The following is a 16,079-nucleotide window of genomic DNA, read 5'->3' on the forward strand; positions in this document are numbered from 1 at the left end:
TCATATCATACCGTCTCTCTCTCGTTCTGTCTTTTGTTATCAGTAACCTCATTGAAAGAATAGCAATCTTACTAAAGGTCCGTGTTGTTGTGCACGTTGATTCTGTCCTCGCATGGCACATTCTCTTAAAACAACAGACGTTTATACACGCTGTCACTGTATCAGCTAACTCAGGCGAAGACGCTAATGTGAACATGGGGCCAAGGCTGCGTACCGCATTCTGGCGCCCCTGCATACACACTGCGCAGTGTGCGTGCCCCACCGACGTACCCTCGAGTTTGGCTAGTGGGTGGCAGCATGCTTGCACTCTGGCCACCCCGCGCCTACAGCCAGACGCGAAAAATCCGCGCTACTCCTCGCCAGTGATCGGCTCTCCATTGTGGACCGATTCTTTGAACGACTTGCTCGCTATAGGGAGTCGCTCCAGAGCTTTGCTCACTTCGCGGACCTTTATTAAAGGAACACGGATTGGGCAAAGCTCGTAAATTGCTCGCCGCCGGGGAACGCCTGCCGGCTGCTCCCTCCCGCATTATCGCCACCGTTGCGCGAGGTTCACCGAAAACACGCTATCTTATCGTCCGCCGCGAAGAATTCCCCCTGCCGGCAAGGTAGTTCTCTATACAGCGCCGCAGCGTTGCAGCGACGACGACTGCCCGGGCCGTGCGCGCGATCGCTGCGCCGGGACTTGGCAGGTCGGCGGTGCACGGCTATCACAGCGGCGCAGCCAGCGGTGCGGCGGCGGCGGACGCGCGCCGATGCTCGGGTATGTCATTGTCTCTTCTGCCGTCGCTTGCAGGCAGCATTGTTCACCCGCGGCCGGCATTTGCGCGGGGTCTCCTCGTGCCTGCCTCGTCCGAGCTTCTTCGCACGCCTAGCAGTACCGTTGGGAGCGGGGCACACTCATTCCACTCGCCTATTGGCCCCTGTCCGTCGTGAATTTTATTCGCACTTTGACATGTCGCGACATCAATATGAAGCTACGAGATCCGTATCTTCATGCCGACCAAAAAAAAAAATATTTTTCTTTTTGCGAGAACGAATATCTAAATGTCGGCAGCGCGCAGTGCAGCGCTATGCCGTTCGATAGGATAATTCCTCATTCCTGTGCCCAAGCTTAACTGGCGAGCGTGTGTGTCATGCAGGCTTGCTGACCTCAGAAGTCAGGCCTTGCGTAACTGTCACAGTTTGAGGCCATTCAGCAGCTGGTTCATGATTCCCCGCGGTTCGTGCTTCGCGCCGTAGACCTCGTGTTGCGCGTGCGTGCCTAGAGCCGCGGGCAGAAGTACTGACAAGAGCAAAGCCTGCGCGAGGGACTGAATAAATTTACCATTTGTTTGCCATCACTTCGCCAGGGCGTGCTTCCTCAGCAAATGAGAGCAAAAAAGGAAGCTTCTGGGCTTAGCGTGTAAACTATGCATACGTGTACAAAGGTTACGAGGGAAAAGAAACGAAAAACGCCTCCGTGTACCAGCTGCTCGTGGATTTCCTATATCGGTTGCTATTGCTTCGTTGTTTCTCCACCCATAACATTCTTTGAAATGGCAAAGTTTTTGCGTTCACTTGGTATTAATATGTACTCGAGCTTTCACACCAACACAGATTTGTCGTCGCTTTATTGAACAATTATGTGCAGAAGTAGCGGGAAACGATAAAATTGCTGCCAGAAGTGTGCGCGTGCATTTTACGGATTTGTACGATCGTGATTTGATGAGCGCTCCCGCGTCATAAATGATATGATGACAGGCGCTACCGATTTTTTGCAAGTTGTTGTAATCGGGGCGCTATCAGTGAGCGGGGACAATATTATAGTCTGACATCTGACAGGCTAGCACAAAACACTATCAGTTGTTTCTAGCGCACAGACTGTTATGCGATCGTAAGGGTCATCCTGCCCGACTTCCTTTCATGCTGTGTGTTTGTTTTTAACGGCCTACTCTTTGTGATCATGTTCTGCGCTATTGGCGATTGTTGCAGCAGGCAGCTAGTGGCGAAAAAAATGTATAAGTTGATTTTTTCTTTGTTTTTTTTACCATTTATCTCGTTCATGTGATTGGCTTTCCCTGTTTTAACTTCACTACGGGATCGAAGTGTCTTGTTTTTGTCAATAAACTGCCGTTTTTCTAAAAACATTGTCTAAAATTTGTGCAGTTCGTGTAATGTATGGTCGTAGAGATAAGTCCGAAAGTTAATCTGAGCTTATCTCGCGTGTTTAATTGCATGACATCGTCGAATCGTGTTCGCAGCGATCTGCATGAGGTGATCTACGAGGAGCTTGAAATTATCACTGCTTATTTATCGTGGTGATTCATCAGCGACCATTGCTCAAGTATACGCCTGGATGTTCAAATCTCTCTCGCCAAATCGCAAATGCCGTAGAACACATTCACGCCAAGAGCAGCAGCCCGTGTGACTTCCCCCGAAACAAATGCCGAATTTAAAGTTCTCTGTATAAAGGCGACCTTTTGGTGGAGTGTCTTGGCGTCCGCATTTTCCAATGCAACTCCAGGAAACCCTCGCCAAGAGCCCAGGTGCTTTTCACTCGCGGCTTTGAGAGACCCTGCAAGGTCCCCTTGATGACTGTATGTTCTCAGGCTGGCCTGTGATGATGTAGTAAAGGACATGTCTAGGGCATTAAACTCAACAGCACCGCTGCCAGCGGGTACACATATTGCGCGTTAGCCTCACCAGGATCACGGTCTAAATACGCGTATATCACTTAGCCCGAGGTGTCTTGGCCGAGGAGAGGCGAAAGTGCCGCGCTCGAGGTAATGTTCCCTCTGCCGGCATCGCCTTCCTTTCTTTCTTGCATGTCAGCTTCGATGCGATTTCACTCGCGGCGCAAGAGGTGGCGGAGGAGGCAGTCGGGCAGCAGCGCGAGCCCGGGGCGAGCGTGATATCGGTGGTCCGGAAGGAAATCCGACTAGCCGTCTTCGGTCACCAACAGCGACAATGGCCGACGTGCGTCATCCGCAGCCGGTCACTCTGCCCGATCAAGTCGCCAACGACAAGTGTAAGTTTCCCCCTCGTGTGGCTTGACTCACTGTTATTTTTTCTCCCTTTTGACATATTGCACGGCACAATTTTTTTTAAAAGAAACGATGGTATTCGGGAGCGGGGGGCTCGTGTCAAGCGCATTATATAATGCTCGTACGACACTGGTCGCTACCCGTTTTTCTCGCCCAAGCCCGACATGTTTGACGCAGTATGCAGGTTGCAGTTTTCTGCTGTCCCACATTTTCTTGGGCAACAATATGCACCTGCCTTAGGGAAGATGCTTTGTACACGCGCTGTACGTCTTCGAAGACCGTACTGAGTAGCGTACTGTTGTCCATTTGCGCGTGCTCAGCACGGCGTGCGAACCACGAGCAGACGACGGACGCCATCACCTGCGCATGCACGACCCAGGCAAACTGGTGATACTGCGGACGTTCGATTGTCGGGCTTGAGCTTGCTGTATGTGCTTCCAGTTTTTGCTGCTCTGCCTCAGTTTCCTTGTGGCAGTGCGAAACTCGTCTTCCTCATTTCGGTCTGCGCGCCTTATTCTCGCGAATGTTACGATGGGCAAGGCAACTTGCTCCTTCCTTCCTGTTTTCTTTCTTTGCACATTATCTACAACTAAGGCTGTCGCGGGCTCTTACCATTGGACACGGCTGCCCTAAGGAGTTAAGCAACATCACCCAAAATATTTACGTTTATATTTATGCATTCAAAAATGAGGTTCGAACGATTCGGTGCAAAATAAAGAAAAGGACGTACAAAAAGCAGATTTAAGTTAACTAACGTTTAGAGCGACGCCCGGTATTCGTCTCTCTCTCACGCACGCACGCACACACGCACACACGCACACACAGGCACGCGCGAGAAAATGCGGAAATGTCGGAGTGTGTCTCCAGCTAAAGTTGGCCAATTTTGCGTACAAAAGACCTGATTAAGCAGAGAATAACTAAACAAGTCTTGGAACAAGAAGAGAGCCCAGGGGCTCGATTTTTGTTGATCACAATCATATGTAGCCATTAGATAATGAAGCACGGAAAACATAGAATTCATTTGTAGTTCTTAATTGAAGCGTAGAAATGTTAAGCTAGAGGGAAATTAAAGTGGGCGAAAAAACAACTCGCCACTAGTGGGACCCGAACCCACAACCTCATCATTACGGTTGGATTGCACTATACAAGTTGTGCTAGCGGATTCGAACAATTAAATTAAATTAATAAGAATGTTTAAAAAGAAAAAAAACTCGAGGGCACCCAATCACTTCTTATGAGCTGTGAATGCGAAAGCATTGATGTCCATTTGAACGCCGCTGAGCGACCCTTCGAGTCATGAACTCCTCGCGGTCAAGCGAGCGCGTTGAGACGGTTGGCCAACGGCTCCTAGATGGCATAAGGCCGGTGAGCTTCGATCCGTGACGTCATGTTACCTGGCCCGACCGCCATAGAATCTAATGGGGACCTTCCCGAGTAAGCCGCGGTGATTTTGACGGCGCCGCTTTCGCCACGCCGAGCTTGGCAAAGGAAATTTCGGTCAAGCAGCATGCTGGCATAGAGTTCGTGCACAGGCCTGCTACCTAGGAGGCGCTGGTTCAGCCCAGTGGGTGAGACACTCGGCTTCTGAGCGTGGGGTCATGGGTTCGAAACCCACTACCGCCAGCGTTTTTCATTTCAAAGTTATTGTTTTTTTATGGATTAATTTCATTATAGCGATTACCGAGGCGAAATTAGAACCCAGGCGAGAGCTTGGGCGGCCAAGGAACGTGCGGATATCAAAGGCTTCCGCCAGCGAGGGTGATTTGGCGCAACGCCTCCTAGAGTGGCGACGCGGCGATGCCTTCTCCCCTCATGCAAAACTTGGCACGCCATCGGGGCAGCATGTGTTCCCTTTCGCCCGTTTTGCTCCGTCGAGGCGCGCACGTGACGCGGCGTTGCAGCCAGTGGGAATTAAGGTGCCGTTTCGCTCAATGGGCCATCTGATGCTGTGGCATCAACAAGTTGTTAATATTAGAATTAATGGCGTGACGTTCTTCAGCGAAGCTGTATATGTGTAGCCGATTCGCCCGTCCGTCCGTCTGTCGGTCGCCTGACGCCGAAAACTCCTAGGTGCCATCCTATGCGTAGGCGCGAAAAAGAGAGTGAGAGAAAAAGAGGCGCATGATTAGTCGACACCACCTAGATAGCGCGAGGCCTGTTTACTCCGATCCATGACGTCACCCTACCTGGCCCGAAATTTCCATTGACAAGGCTAACGTGATGAAAGCGGTGACGTAAAAATCACTGCTGCTCTCAGGAGTATTCCCCATAGATCCTATGGTAGTCGGGCCAGGTAGCATAGATTCAGGTAGTGATGGATTGTAGTGAAAAGGCCTTGTACTATCTAGGTGGTGTTGGATTAGCTGCTCCACTACTGAGGTCGTTACTCCTCGTCGCAGCCTAGCGCGCGTGCAGCAGTTTCTCTCCGGCTCCGCAATGGGTAGGCCACACGTCATAGGCACTTCTCAGGAACAGGCAGCTCTCGATCAGCAACGCCACGACCAGAACCGGAAACGAGCTCGTCCACGCCGTGCCGATCCTGCAGCCTACCAAGCCGTCGTTTATTGAACCGTCGGAATTAACCCAGTGATAAACACCGGGGCCGCACGTTTCAGCTTCGCTGGTTAACCATCTGTACGGAGTGTTTGGGCGGTGATCTTTTTAATATTCGAATTAATGACCTGACGGTTCAAAGGCTCTTATTGCATGCTAACACATATCATTCCGTCATTTTCAGCGCGCTATGTACAGCGTAATTTTTTTTCGGCATCTTACGCGTAGAGTTTTCGAAATACGAATAATTCCGCGTAATATATTACTAACTAGCCCACGTGCCGTGACGCAGCGGTTCCTAAGTTATTTGAAAGAACTCGATCCGCCCATTGTCTGAATCAGAAACCACTAAAAACATACTTACCTAACCTACCAAAGAGTTCTCGACACACAATTACTAGAGGGAACCCTGGCGCTGTGGTCGTCCTGCTACCATTAGAAAGATGGTTAGTACTTGGATTTGTCCAATCTTCCAGTTTGTGGATTCAAACTTTCTTGTCGCGTCATTTATTACGCTTTATATTTCAGTTTCCAAGCACTTATAGTTTTCTAAGCAAAGCAAGGTAATTAGTCTCTGCGCACATGCGTGATTATTGCCAATTGTTGCATTTATAACTGAATACTTTGTTGAAATCAGTCAATTCGCATAATCACAGGAGGCGTTTGAAGCCAGAAGTTTAGGCAAATCCGTGTACTGCCCATAATTTCTATAGCTTGCTGAAAACCAGAGGTGTGCACGGGCACGGGCCGGCCCGAAGACCCGTGTCCGGCCTCGGCAGGTCGGTGAACACTTAGTACAGGGCCCGGGCCGGGCTCAGGCCGATAGGCACATCTCATCGGTCGGGCAGGGCCGCAGGCGCGTAGCCTGGATCTTTCATAGAGGGGGGGGGCTAAGGCTTCATTATTTTCTGTTAAGTTTCCAGTGCTTGGTGCATAATACTATTACTTTGAGCAGGCCGTTGGTCTGCCTGAAGGCGTGTGCCATCATGTGGTTGTCTGGGGCGGGCGTTTTAAGGATGTGCGCCTTTGTTCACAGGCGACGTATCAGGCATACAAAGGAGCAGGATATCTGCCGGAAAAATTTCGGGGAAGGGGGGTTAAGCCTGGTCCAGCACCTGCTCAGTGCCGCGCAATGCGGGTTGGTCGAGTTGCAGTACAGAAATGGAAGAGACAGCTGACGAAGCAGGAATGCCGATGGTGTCGCGAAGGCGCCAGCAAGTGACATGACATGTAAGCCGACGCCGTATGTGATTTGGGCACGCTGCTTGCTATCAGGTGCGAGGTGAGCAGCAAATGTACGGTAAGAAGCACGCCCGCACCACATATGGCGTAGTCTGCTATATCACATCGCTTACCTTCGGCGGCCCGATACATGCCTGTTTTGTAGAACAAAACTTTACGTCCAATAGTTGTCAGAGCCACTGTACTTCCGTCCTAAGTCTACGGTGTCGACGATTACGATGGTGAAAATGTATTAAATATTTCACCGACGATTACGATATTCTCTAATGCGAAATTTGAACGCAGCTCTATACGTGTTTTCATTTAGCGATAAATTGGCTGTCACGAACAATCTATCCCGTGCGGCACGTTGCAAACGGAGCGAAGCGTTGCAAAAAAAGTAACACTAAAGCACAGCGATATAGCGGCGAGCAGAGTCGGCGATCGTCGAAAATCTGATCTGCGGGTCAAGTGCATCGGCTTTTATAATGACTCGTTGAAGGTTCGAGTGTAATCGCTGGGACTCGCGTGGCGTTGCGTTGCGTTGCGCATTCGCGTTGCGCATACAATCAGATTACAAATACCATGATGCCATCGCGTAGTCTCCCGCGGCACTCTGCTTTCCTCCTCACTCTTTCGCTGTACTCTCCTCCTCCGCTTTCCGCCTCATGCTTTCACTTTAGCATCCTCCTCCGTTTTCCTCCTCGTGCTCTCTTCTTTCATCTCCCGCTGCGCTTCGCGTTCGCTTTCATCTTTAACTGTGCTCGTTCGGTCGGTTACGATGGGAGTCTTGCGCTGGAGTTTGAGGTATAGTAGCGGCGCCTGGTGGCGGCGCGGGAAACGACAACTGGGTCGTACCAGCTTGGGTCGTATTGAGCCCTGGCTGTGGCGAAGCACGTTTCTAGGCCCAGTTTTGCGTCGATTCGCACTTTTTTCTGCCCTGTTGCGAGTGCGAAAAGGCTCGTCACTTCTCACAGACCATGCCGACCACGCTGCGAGCTCGCCGCAGCCTATAGTTTAACGAAAACGGACTCTCCGTGTGCCGTGGGACGTAATGCTGGGAGCAGAAGGAATCGGTCCGGAGAGACCTAGCCCAGCCACGAAAAGGCGTCACCGTCATTACTTCTGCGTTGTGGGCTGCCATGAACAAGAAGGCCTGAATCCCAACATCAAATTCTACCGTTTTCCTTCAAGGCCTCGCGAAGTGGAGTTTACGGGCGCGCTGCATAGCTGCAGTTCGTCGCGCTGAGTAAGCGAAACTTCGCGCCATGCTGACTGTTTCGCCTGTCTTGAAGCTTGCTTGATTATCTGCGTTCTAAATTTCGGTCTTTTGCACCTACAGTCCCGACAGCAGACCGACATAGCAGCAGGCATGGCTGGTAATTCACGATTCTAGACCCGGCCACAGCGACAATTAACGATTCGACCGATGCGAAGTGGTGAAGTGACCAGGTGTGTGCAAATGACCACAAATGGCCGGGCTGATTCGGTGACAATTCACTACCCCACTACGAGCAGCACAGGTTAGACAGTTAAATGTGCTCATACTTGACCTCAAGCCAGCATGTTGAGGCAGCGCAGCAATGTAGTATTGATTACAGCAGATCGATGTTCGAGCGCTGTCATTAAAAGTTACATCAAGCGAGCAGCGCACGAGCTCGCGCTGCAGCGCGATTCGCACGTATACGTGCGAGCTTATATGCATTGCATCAGTTATTTATCAATTGCTAAAGGGACAGATGGCCGCTACCACAGTGCAGGTATAACTACTTGTCTGGCGGCATGCAGTCAACAAAGATTGCGGAAGGCCTGCCGTTTCGCGGCATGTCGAAAGACCGCTGCCGTCGCGGCGCGTACGATCGTGCGCTCGAGCAGTTCGTACATCGCGGCGCGTACCGTCGTGTGCTCGAGCAGTTCCGTACACATGATGTCTGCTTATCGCTGCTGTGGATTCATTTATAGCAAGCATTTCCTCGCGTTTGTGCGCCTGAATCGGGCAGCGTGCAAACCTTACGTGAAGTTCCACTTCGTACGCGACTCGCTTCACTTGCGATTGACACCGCGCTAAAACTTCGCCGCTTAATTCTAAAACGGCGTACACGTATTCGGCACTGCATAATTTCTTGCCTTTACGCAGCGTGCCACCCCTGAAAAAAATATTCGGCGCCCGATATTCGCTGCAGGCCGTGATAAAACACAACCGAAAGTGGCGGGTCCATATTGTAAACGTGCTTTCCGAAGCAGACGACAGAGCTTGGTACGACCCATTTTTGGACGGAGGGCGCTTTTTAGCACCTTTTTCGCAGCGCCCTCTGGGCAATGCAAGAGCCCCATGGGCAACGCCGACGCTCACCGCAGGAACTGGCGCCAAAGAGCTGCGCTCTAATACGTTTTCATTCTCTGTTACCGTGTTGATCTGCCGTTGATCAAGCCGAGCCCGGGTAGCCTGTCCTCGGTCCATCTTCTGCATGGGCTGACCCGCCTTTTCCGAGTTTCGGACGCTCGTGCCGCCAAACTCCGGTCCATGCAGATCTCAAGGCTGAAGTGCTTTGCTTGCAGCTCTTATAGACACTAGCGCCCAAGTTTCTTCTGGTGATTTGCGCAGGAAACTATCTATGACTGGGAAGTGGCAAGCTGTCGGCATTGGTGTTGAGCTTCCGCTGATCGCGAGCTGCGTGTTCCGCGTGATGTCGCAGCCTATACGCAACGAGCACTTGTTCGCCGCTACTGTGAACTCAACAGCACAGGAAAAGTGTTGATTCAGCCTTGCTCGTTCTTATATGGCGAAAGACGTCCCAGCGTACATATGAATTAGTGAGCTGACCCTAATATACGCTCTAATTCGGTTGGTGTAATACTAATAATAATAATAAACACGCTAGGTGGTATGGGTTTTTGCTGCACGGGAACTTTCCTAGACTCGGTTCACAAACCGTGGCATGAATTATTACCGCGACCGTTTTCTCTAGTTCGAATTGCGATCCTCTGGTACCTTAGCTTTAGTGTAACGAATCCACAAAGCAAAAAGGAGTATAGCTGGTGTCGCCGGAGGAACCAAAGCCTCATTCTATACATTCAGTTAGAATGAGAGGACTCTTCACAAGCTCTCCAAGCTCAACCGTAAGCGCAAAAAAGAAATAATAAAATATATGCAGATCTCACGCACTGCGAGAATCGATGTAAGCGAAGCTTTCGGTGCTGCCTGCCTTCGTTGACGGTATTTAGCTGTGACGTTGACGGCATACGCAGTCGTGATGTGATGTTAAATGTTACCATGCCTACACCACTTGTGTTTGTCCACGTAGCACACAGAACACAGAGAGACGTGTCGTTCATTCATTCACTCATTTCTTTACTGAAGTGAGCCCAAATGAGCAGTGCTTTCTGACGACGCATGTTTTTCTCCCGTGTCATGTTAGGTGAACTGCCACGAGCGCAGAGGGCACGTAAGGTTAATCACCCGTTTCCTGACTGCGTCGGAACAGTATCCGTTTGTACGCATTGCTTACCTCCTCTCTCTATACTTCCTACGTAACATTCTCCCTACCTCGTCCCTGGACTATCGTTATTGTTGCGCGTGAGCACAGAGGCCAGCGCGGCAGCTCCTGTAATGCTTTTGCAGGGGCGCGCGTCTAATTACGGCGTCCCGAGGGCATTGGGAAGCTCCCCCATTTAACCTCTGAAGGCATTGTGGCGTCCCCTAGGGCGCGTCAGAGGGAATTGTGGCCCCGTTCTACCGAAACGTCGTTGACGTCTCCTATCTCGTCTCCCGCACCCATGCCGTGAGCTCTCAGCCAACCCCCGACGCGGTGTGCGAGGCAACAGCAGTGTCAGTGTAAAAGTCGGAAGAAGAGGCAAAGAAAAGCTTCGCTTTAATATGTCACATAAAGATTGATGGATATAGGAGAGATAGGTAGGTCGACCAGGTTGCTACAAGTTCGCTGCCCGGCATTAGGAGAGGTCGAAGGGGAACAAAACGCAATATGGAAGTGGCAAGAGGTGACAAGCGTACTTACACGACAGCAGAGACGTGTAGTAGGAAAGTAGCGTTCGTGCGATAGATGCTGGAGTGCAGGGTAAGTAAGTATGCTTTATTTTCCACAAAACAAAATGCAGTACTGCGGAGGGAAAATGGGGAAAAAATTCGGCTGATGCACTTAAGACTGTTTACGTATGTGAATGCGAAAGCATTATAGTCGTTTTGGTGAAATGTTTTCTTTTTCTTTCCTGCGCGTTCCTTCTATCGCCTGCGTTTTAACTGCGCCTCGGTAAGGCCAAATGAAAACGCTCGAAGCGTCTCGGTGCGCTCGCTTGCCTGCGAGGAATTCATAATTCGATGGTCCGCTCGGCGTAGTTGAATTGGACATTCGTGCTTTTTATTTCATTCACTCCTTTTATACACTCATGATGTGGCGCCACCTCCCCCCCTCCCCCCTTTGTACGTCTGCACTGTCACGTGCCCAACGACGCAAGCGCAATGCCATACGTTGTCAGCCAGACGCTACGTGACGTGCGTAATGACGCCCGCACTAGGAAGATTAGGCGCGCATTTAGTCAATCAGAACCGTGGAGCCGCCATGGCGTCGGGCAAGACGAGCAAGCGAGCAAGGCCCGGGTTTGGTTCCCGCCCAGACCGTAATTTAGTCAACATTCTTTTCGAAGACATTAGTTTACTCTGTTTACAGGAGCCTCCCTGAGAAATTCGATGTCAATCCGAGTATTTTTTGACGTTTTCTTACTCTTTGGCGTCGCCCATTTTTGGTGCCATCATTCGGTCACGCCGCCGACTACAACGCTGGATTTTCGCCCAATGGAGCATATAATACTTTCACATTAAAAAAGCTGCTCGTGGCAGCTCGACCAGCCCCTAATACACGTAAAACAAACGGAGCAGTAGCGCGGAAATAGTTTTTTTTTTCGAGCACTATAATATACCATACATAAACATCACAGAGGAGAAAAATAATACAAATTGGGATGCATAAAAACACAGCACAACATCTCAATGCACTTTCTAACATTAGGTTATAGCGTACGAGTCGCATTCGAGAGAAAAAGAAAACAAGAATATCAGGAGGAGAACAAGACAATATCAATTTCATTAACAGTAAGATCGTTTAGTAACCGATGTAGCCTAGTGCGAGATTTTGGTTCGTGCCAATACTCTGGCTTTCTTGCATTGTAGGGAGCTTTGTGTTGCTTCAAGTTAGCCATATAAGTAATGCAGCTTACACTTCCTTCTGCTCATTTTTATACGCTAGTACTAAACGACGCTTTAGCAGCGTCTTTATTTTCGGTGTCTTGAGTTTATGCAACAATGATGCTGAAGGGAAATCATATGGTTTATATCCTATAAAATATGATATATTTATATTAATTATATAAATATTATAATGAAATACTATGATTATATATAAATAATATTAAATATTAATTATATTATATTGCCACGACCTTGATACAACTGACAACAGCCACTCGGTGCAATTCGGTGCAACATGCTAGGCATGTTGGTTGCCCCCCTAAGGAAGACGACGACAAAGGTGCCAGGACAGCTTCATAAAAAGATCTATAGCGTCGGCCGAAGTCTTTTGTGGTTTTGTCTGTGATAATATCATATCGTTTAATCATATAGAAGTCGTACCGCAGACAAGACAACAATAATTTAAATGTCTCAGAAGAAAGTGAATTATGTACTGAGCATTTAATAGAACGAGGAAGGTAGTTTAAAGAATAAAGGATTCCAATTATTTGTGAAAGCTTGCTAGCAAAAAAATCTATGTGGCTATACCAGGTCACGATATGATTAAAAAATACCCCTAAAAATTTTACCGAATTTTCAAGTTCAACTTTAGCGTTCTTCATTATTAAATCTTCCTCGAATATAATTTGCATGTTCTTAGCGTGAAATATTACCACTTTGGTCTTTTCCGAATTAATAGTAAAACCGTTATCAAGTGACCATATGTGCAGTTTATTCAATAACTGCATTAGCTATCGCAATCAATTCCGTAGAGCGGCTAGGTGAAAAGAATAACGTAGTTTCATTGGCATAGACTGCAGAGCGCGTATCAACATCAATGTTTACGACATCGTTAACAAAAATAATAAAAAAGGGGCCTAAAATACTAGGGGTACACCTACATTTACCGACCGAACTTGAGAATTTGTATGAACTGCTGTCTATGACCGAAATATATGACCTAATCAAGTCAAGTGCAATGCCACATATACCATAGCAGTTTAACTTACTAAGGAAGATATAATGATTCATAAAATGAAATGCTTTTGAGAAGTTGAGAAATACTCCCAATGTTAGCGAACGCTGGTCAAAATTTTTCAGAATAAGTTCTTTTTTGTTCAAGGAAAGCAAGCTGTGTTGGCATATTTGTGCGAGAAGCGTACTGATGTTTAGTTATCGAATTGTGCTTGTCCAGAAAGTCAGATATTCTGCAAATTATAATTTTTTCAGCACATTTTGTAAATTTAGGGAGTATAGATACGGGTTTAATAATTAGATAGTGCAGTTTTGTGTCTTTCTTTAAACAGTACAACCACTTTTGCCATGTGCATTCTATACGGTAACATACCTGTAGAAAAGGAGATATTTAAATTTAAATTATGGGGTTTTACGTGCCAAAACCACTTTCTGATTATGAGGCACGCCGTAGTGGAGGACTCCGGAAATTTCGACCACTTGGGGTTCTTTAACGTGCACCTCAATTTAAGTACACGGGTGTTTTCGCATTTCGCCCCCACCGAAATGCGGCCGCCGTGGCCGGGATTCGATCCCGCGACCTCGTGCTCAGCAGCCCAACACCATAGCCACTGCGCAACCACGGCGGGTAGAAAGGGGGATATTGTAGATATGGGTTTCACATGCTTGATTTCAATGTTATCAAAATCACAGGCATTGCTGCTACTTAGTGCGGAAAACATTAAAGTTCTGGATTGGTTGTGGGTCGCCAAAGAAGTGAATGCGCACAGTTCGCTGTAATGGAGCGGCATGCGTCGCCATTCACATTGTGTTTAGGTAGATTAGCAAAATAATTAGTAAAACAGTCGGCCAACTTCTCGTCAGGTATGTCTACTCCATCAGAAATTATACGCAACCCAACCCTGCCGATGGATTGGGCACTCTGTTCAGTACAGAATTAAGCCAGTGCGGTATCTTATTACTATCATGGCTGCAAAATGCGAATGTTTTTATTTATGACATGCAGTTTTCGCAGCACTTAATTATTTAATTAAACCATTTGAAAATGATTTTAACACTCGTCAGTCATCAGGGTTCCGGGATAAGATGAATTTGTTTAATAACCTTCCCTTTTACATTTTAAACAATTCAATCGTTACCCAGGGTTTACGTATTCTTGATGGAGGAGATAGTTAGGATAAGAAGGAAAAATGTATCATAATAAGGAATGAACGTTTCCAGAAAGGCGTCGTGAGCGCGATCAGAACTTGTAGGAGCAATAACACTATCCCAGGCCACGTGACGTAAGTCATCGCGAAAACTTACAAGCCGGTCTTCTGTAATAATTTGTGAGAAGCAAATTCCTTGTGGTGCCCTTTTAACTTTACGTTTAACAGTGAAGAATACAGGCATGTGATCACTCAAGATGTATGAAATAGTACCACATTTAAAACTATTATATCCGTGGTTAATAATAAACATGTGAAGTCACATGGACGTATCGCAGGTAATGCTGGTAGGAGCATTGATAGCGTTGAAACACCCATAAGATTTCAACAGTAATTCAATATAACGTGTTACATTGCAGCCAACAAGCTTATATATATTTAAATCGCCACCACAAATTAATTTGCACTAAGATTCGACAATATATTTTAAAAATTTCTCGAAATACAGACAGAACTCGTGCAGATTACCTCGCGGTGGTATGTAGACAATAGAATAAACAGTGCGAGCATGTGAAACAGACAATACCTCTTAGTCATTGTTAACACAAGAAGAGTCTTGAACACAGTATGCATTAAATGAATCACACACAAGTAAGCTAACCCCGCCACCGCGCGAATTCATTCTTGACTCTGTATAACGCTCATACTTTGGCAGACGCCATGGGATCGTACAATCATTGTACCACGTTTCAGAACGCATTATGGAATGAAAATGGAAGTTTAGGCTGCTGTTATGATCGACCTGTCAAGTGAGAGAAACGTTCAGGCGTCCGTTCCCATGACGAGATAATTGCCCTGTTCCCAGAAAAAGCGTCCCCCCTTTACACCCTGAGCACACACAGAGGGAAGGACGAAGAGGATAAGACACGAAGGGGAAGAGCTCGTCGACTTCTCAACCTGCCAAAGGCACTGGTACTTTCACAAGTTGCCCAAGTTTTCCAAGAAGACCTCGACGACCACAAGATCGTAAGGGGTTATATAATGCCGCCCCCGTGTTAATCAGAACCGCTCGAGACTCGGATAGAGTCACAACCATGTACCATAGAAGTGAACACATCCTTTTCTATGTTTTTTATCATCACAATGCCCGCCTCTGTTGTCATTTCCTTATTGTTGCGGTGAAGACCCATCTCACCCGGTCGAGATCGTATCAGCTGGTTTGGCAGCAATGGGATATTCCACCCTTCGTCCTGGCTTCAGCGGAATGGTGAGCGCTTGACTTTCTTTGAGAGTTTGCCAGGTTTTAGCGCGTGTGTTTTCTAAAACGACAAATTAGTTTCTGCGCGTGCAGGCTCCTGTTGAAAGCTTACTCACGTCACAGCAGAGTAAGAAAGTCCTTGTTCGGAATTGACCATGGATTTAAGCAAACGGAGAAAGCCAGAGTTGTTATTACTATGTGAAGAGCTGGGAATTGAGGTCGGGAGATGTCGGAGAAAGCCGCAGCTTGTTGAGGCGATTGAGAAGTGCGGGGCTCTTGAGGACGAAATTTCAGAAGCATGGGAAGAGATAGAGAAACGAGCTGAGAAAGCTGAACAAAACTCTGCAGAGGAAAGGCAAAGAGCTGAGAAACAAAAGCAGAAAGCTGAACAAAACACGCTAGAAGAAAGACAGAGGCAGAGATCTTACCAAAAGGAAGCTGCAGAAATAAGGGAATGACAGGAACAGAGAGCTGACGAACTAAAGCTAAAAGAAGCATACGTGCAGCAGAATCTGGCCAGGCAATCGGCAAATAACATCTCAATAAATGAAAGACGTTCAGGTGAAGCAGGAGTAAAAGTAATGGGTCTCATGCCGTCGCACAAGGAAACGATGACATAGGGTTGCTTCTCGTTACTTTTGAACGGACCTGCAAGG

At 47.9% G+C, this 16,079-nt stretch overlaps 1 protein-coding gene across 2 annotated transcripts in view; it reads left to right on the top strand.

Annotated features, from left to right (window-relative positions):
- The first annotated feature begins 619 nt into the window (after positions 1 to 619).
- LOC126547736 (uncharacterized) overlaps positions 620 to 16,079 on the top strand; it is a 58,643-nt gene continuing 43,183 nt past the window's right edge. Inside the window, exons 1-2 of one of the 2 annotated variants that reach the window (XM_050195704.2) lie at positions 620 to 763; positions 2,815 to 3,010. In XM_050195704.2, the coding sequence (XP_050051661.1) occupies positions 756 to 763; positions 2,815 to 3,010 (204 nt within the window). In that variant the 5' untranslated portion in view covers positions 620 to 755. Of the gene's footprint in view, positions 764 to 2,814; positions 3,011 to 16,079 lie in introns of those variants that run through there. The other variant, XM_050195701.3, reaches the window with a different exon arrangement.

This window comes from Dermacentor andersoni, chromosome 1 (assembly GCF_023375885.2).
Source record: "Dermacentor andersoni chromosome 1, qqDerAnde1_hic_scaffold, whole genome shotgun sequence".
NCBI lineage: Eukaryota > Metazoa > Arthropoda > Arachnida > Ixodida > Ixodidae > Dermacentor > Dermacentor andersoni.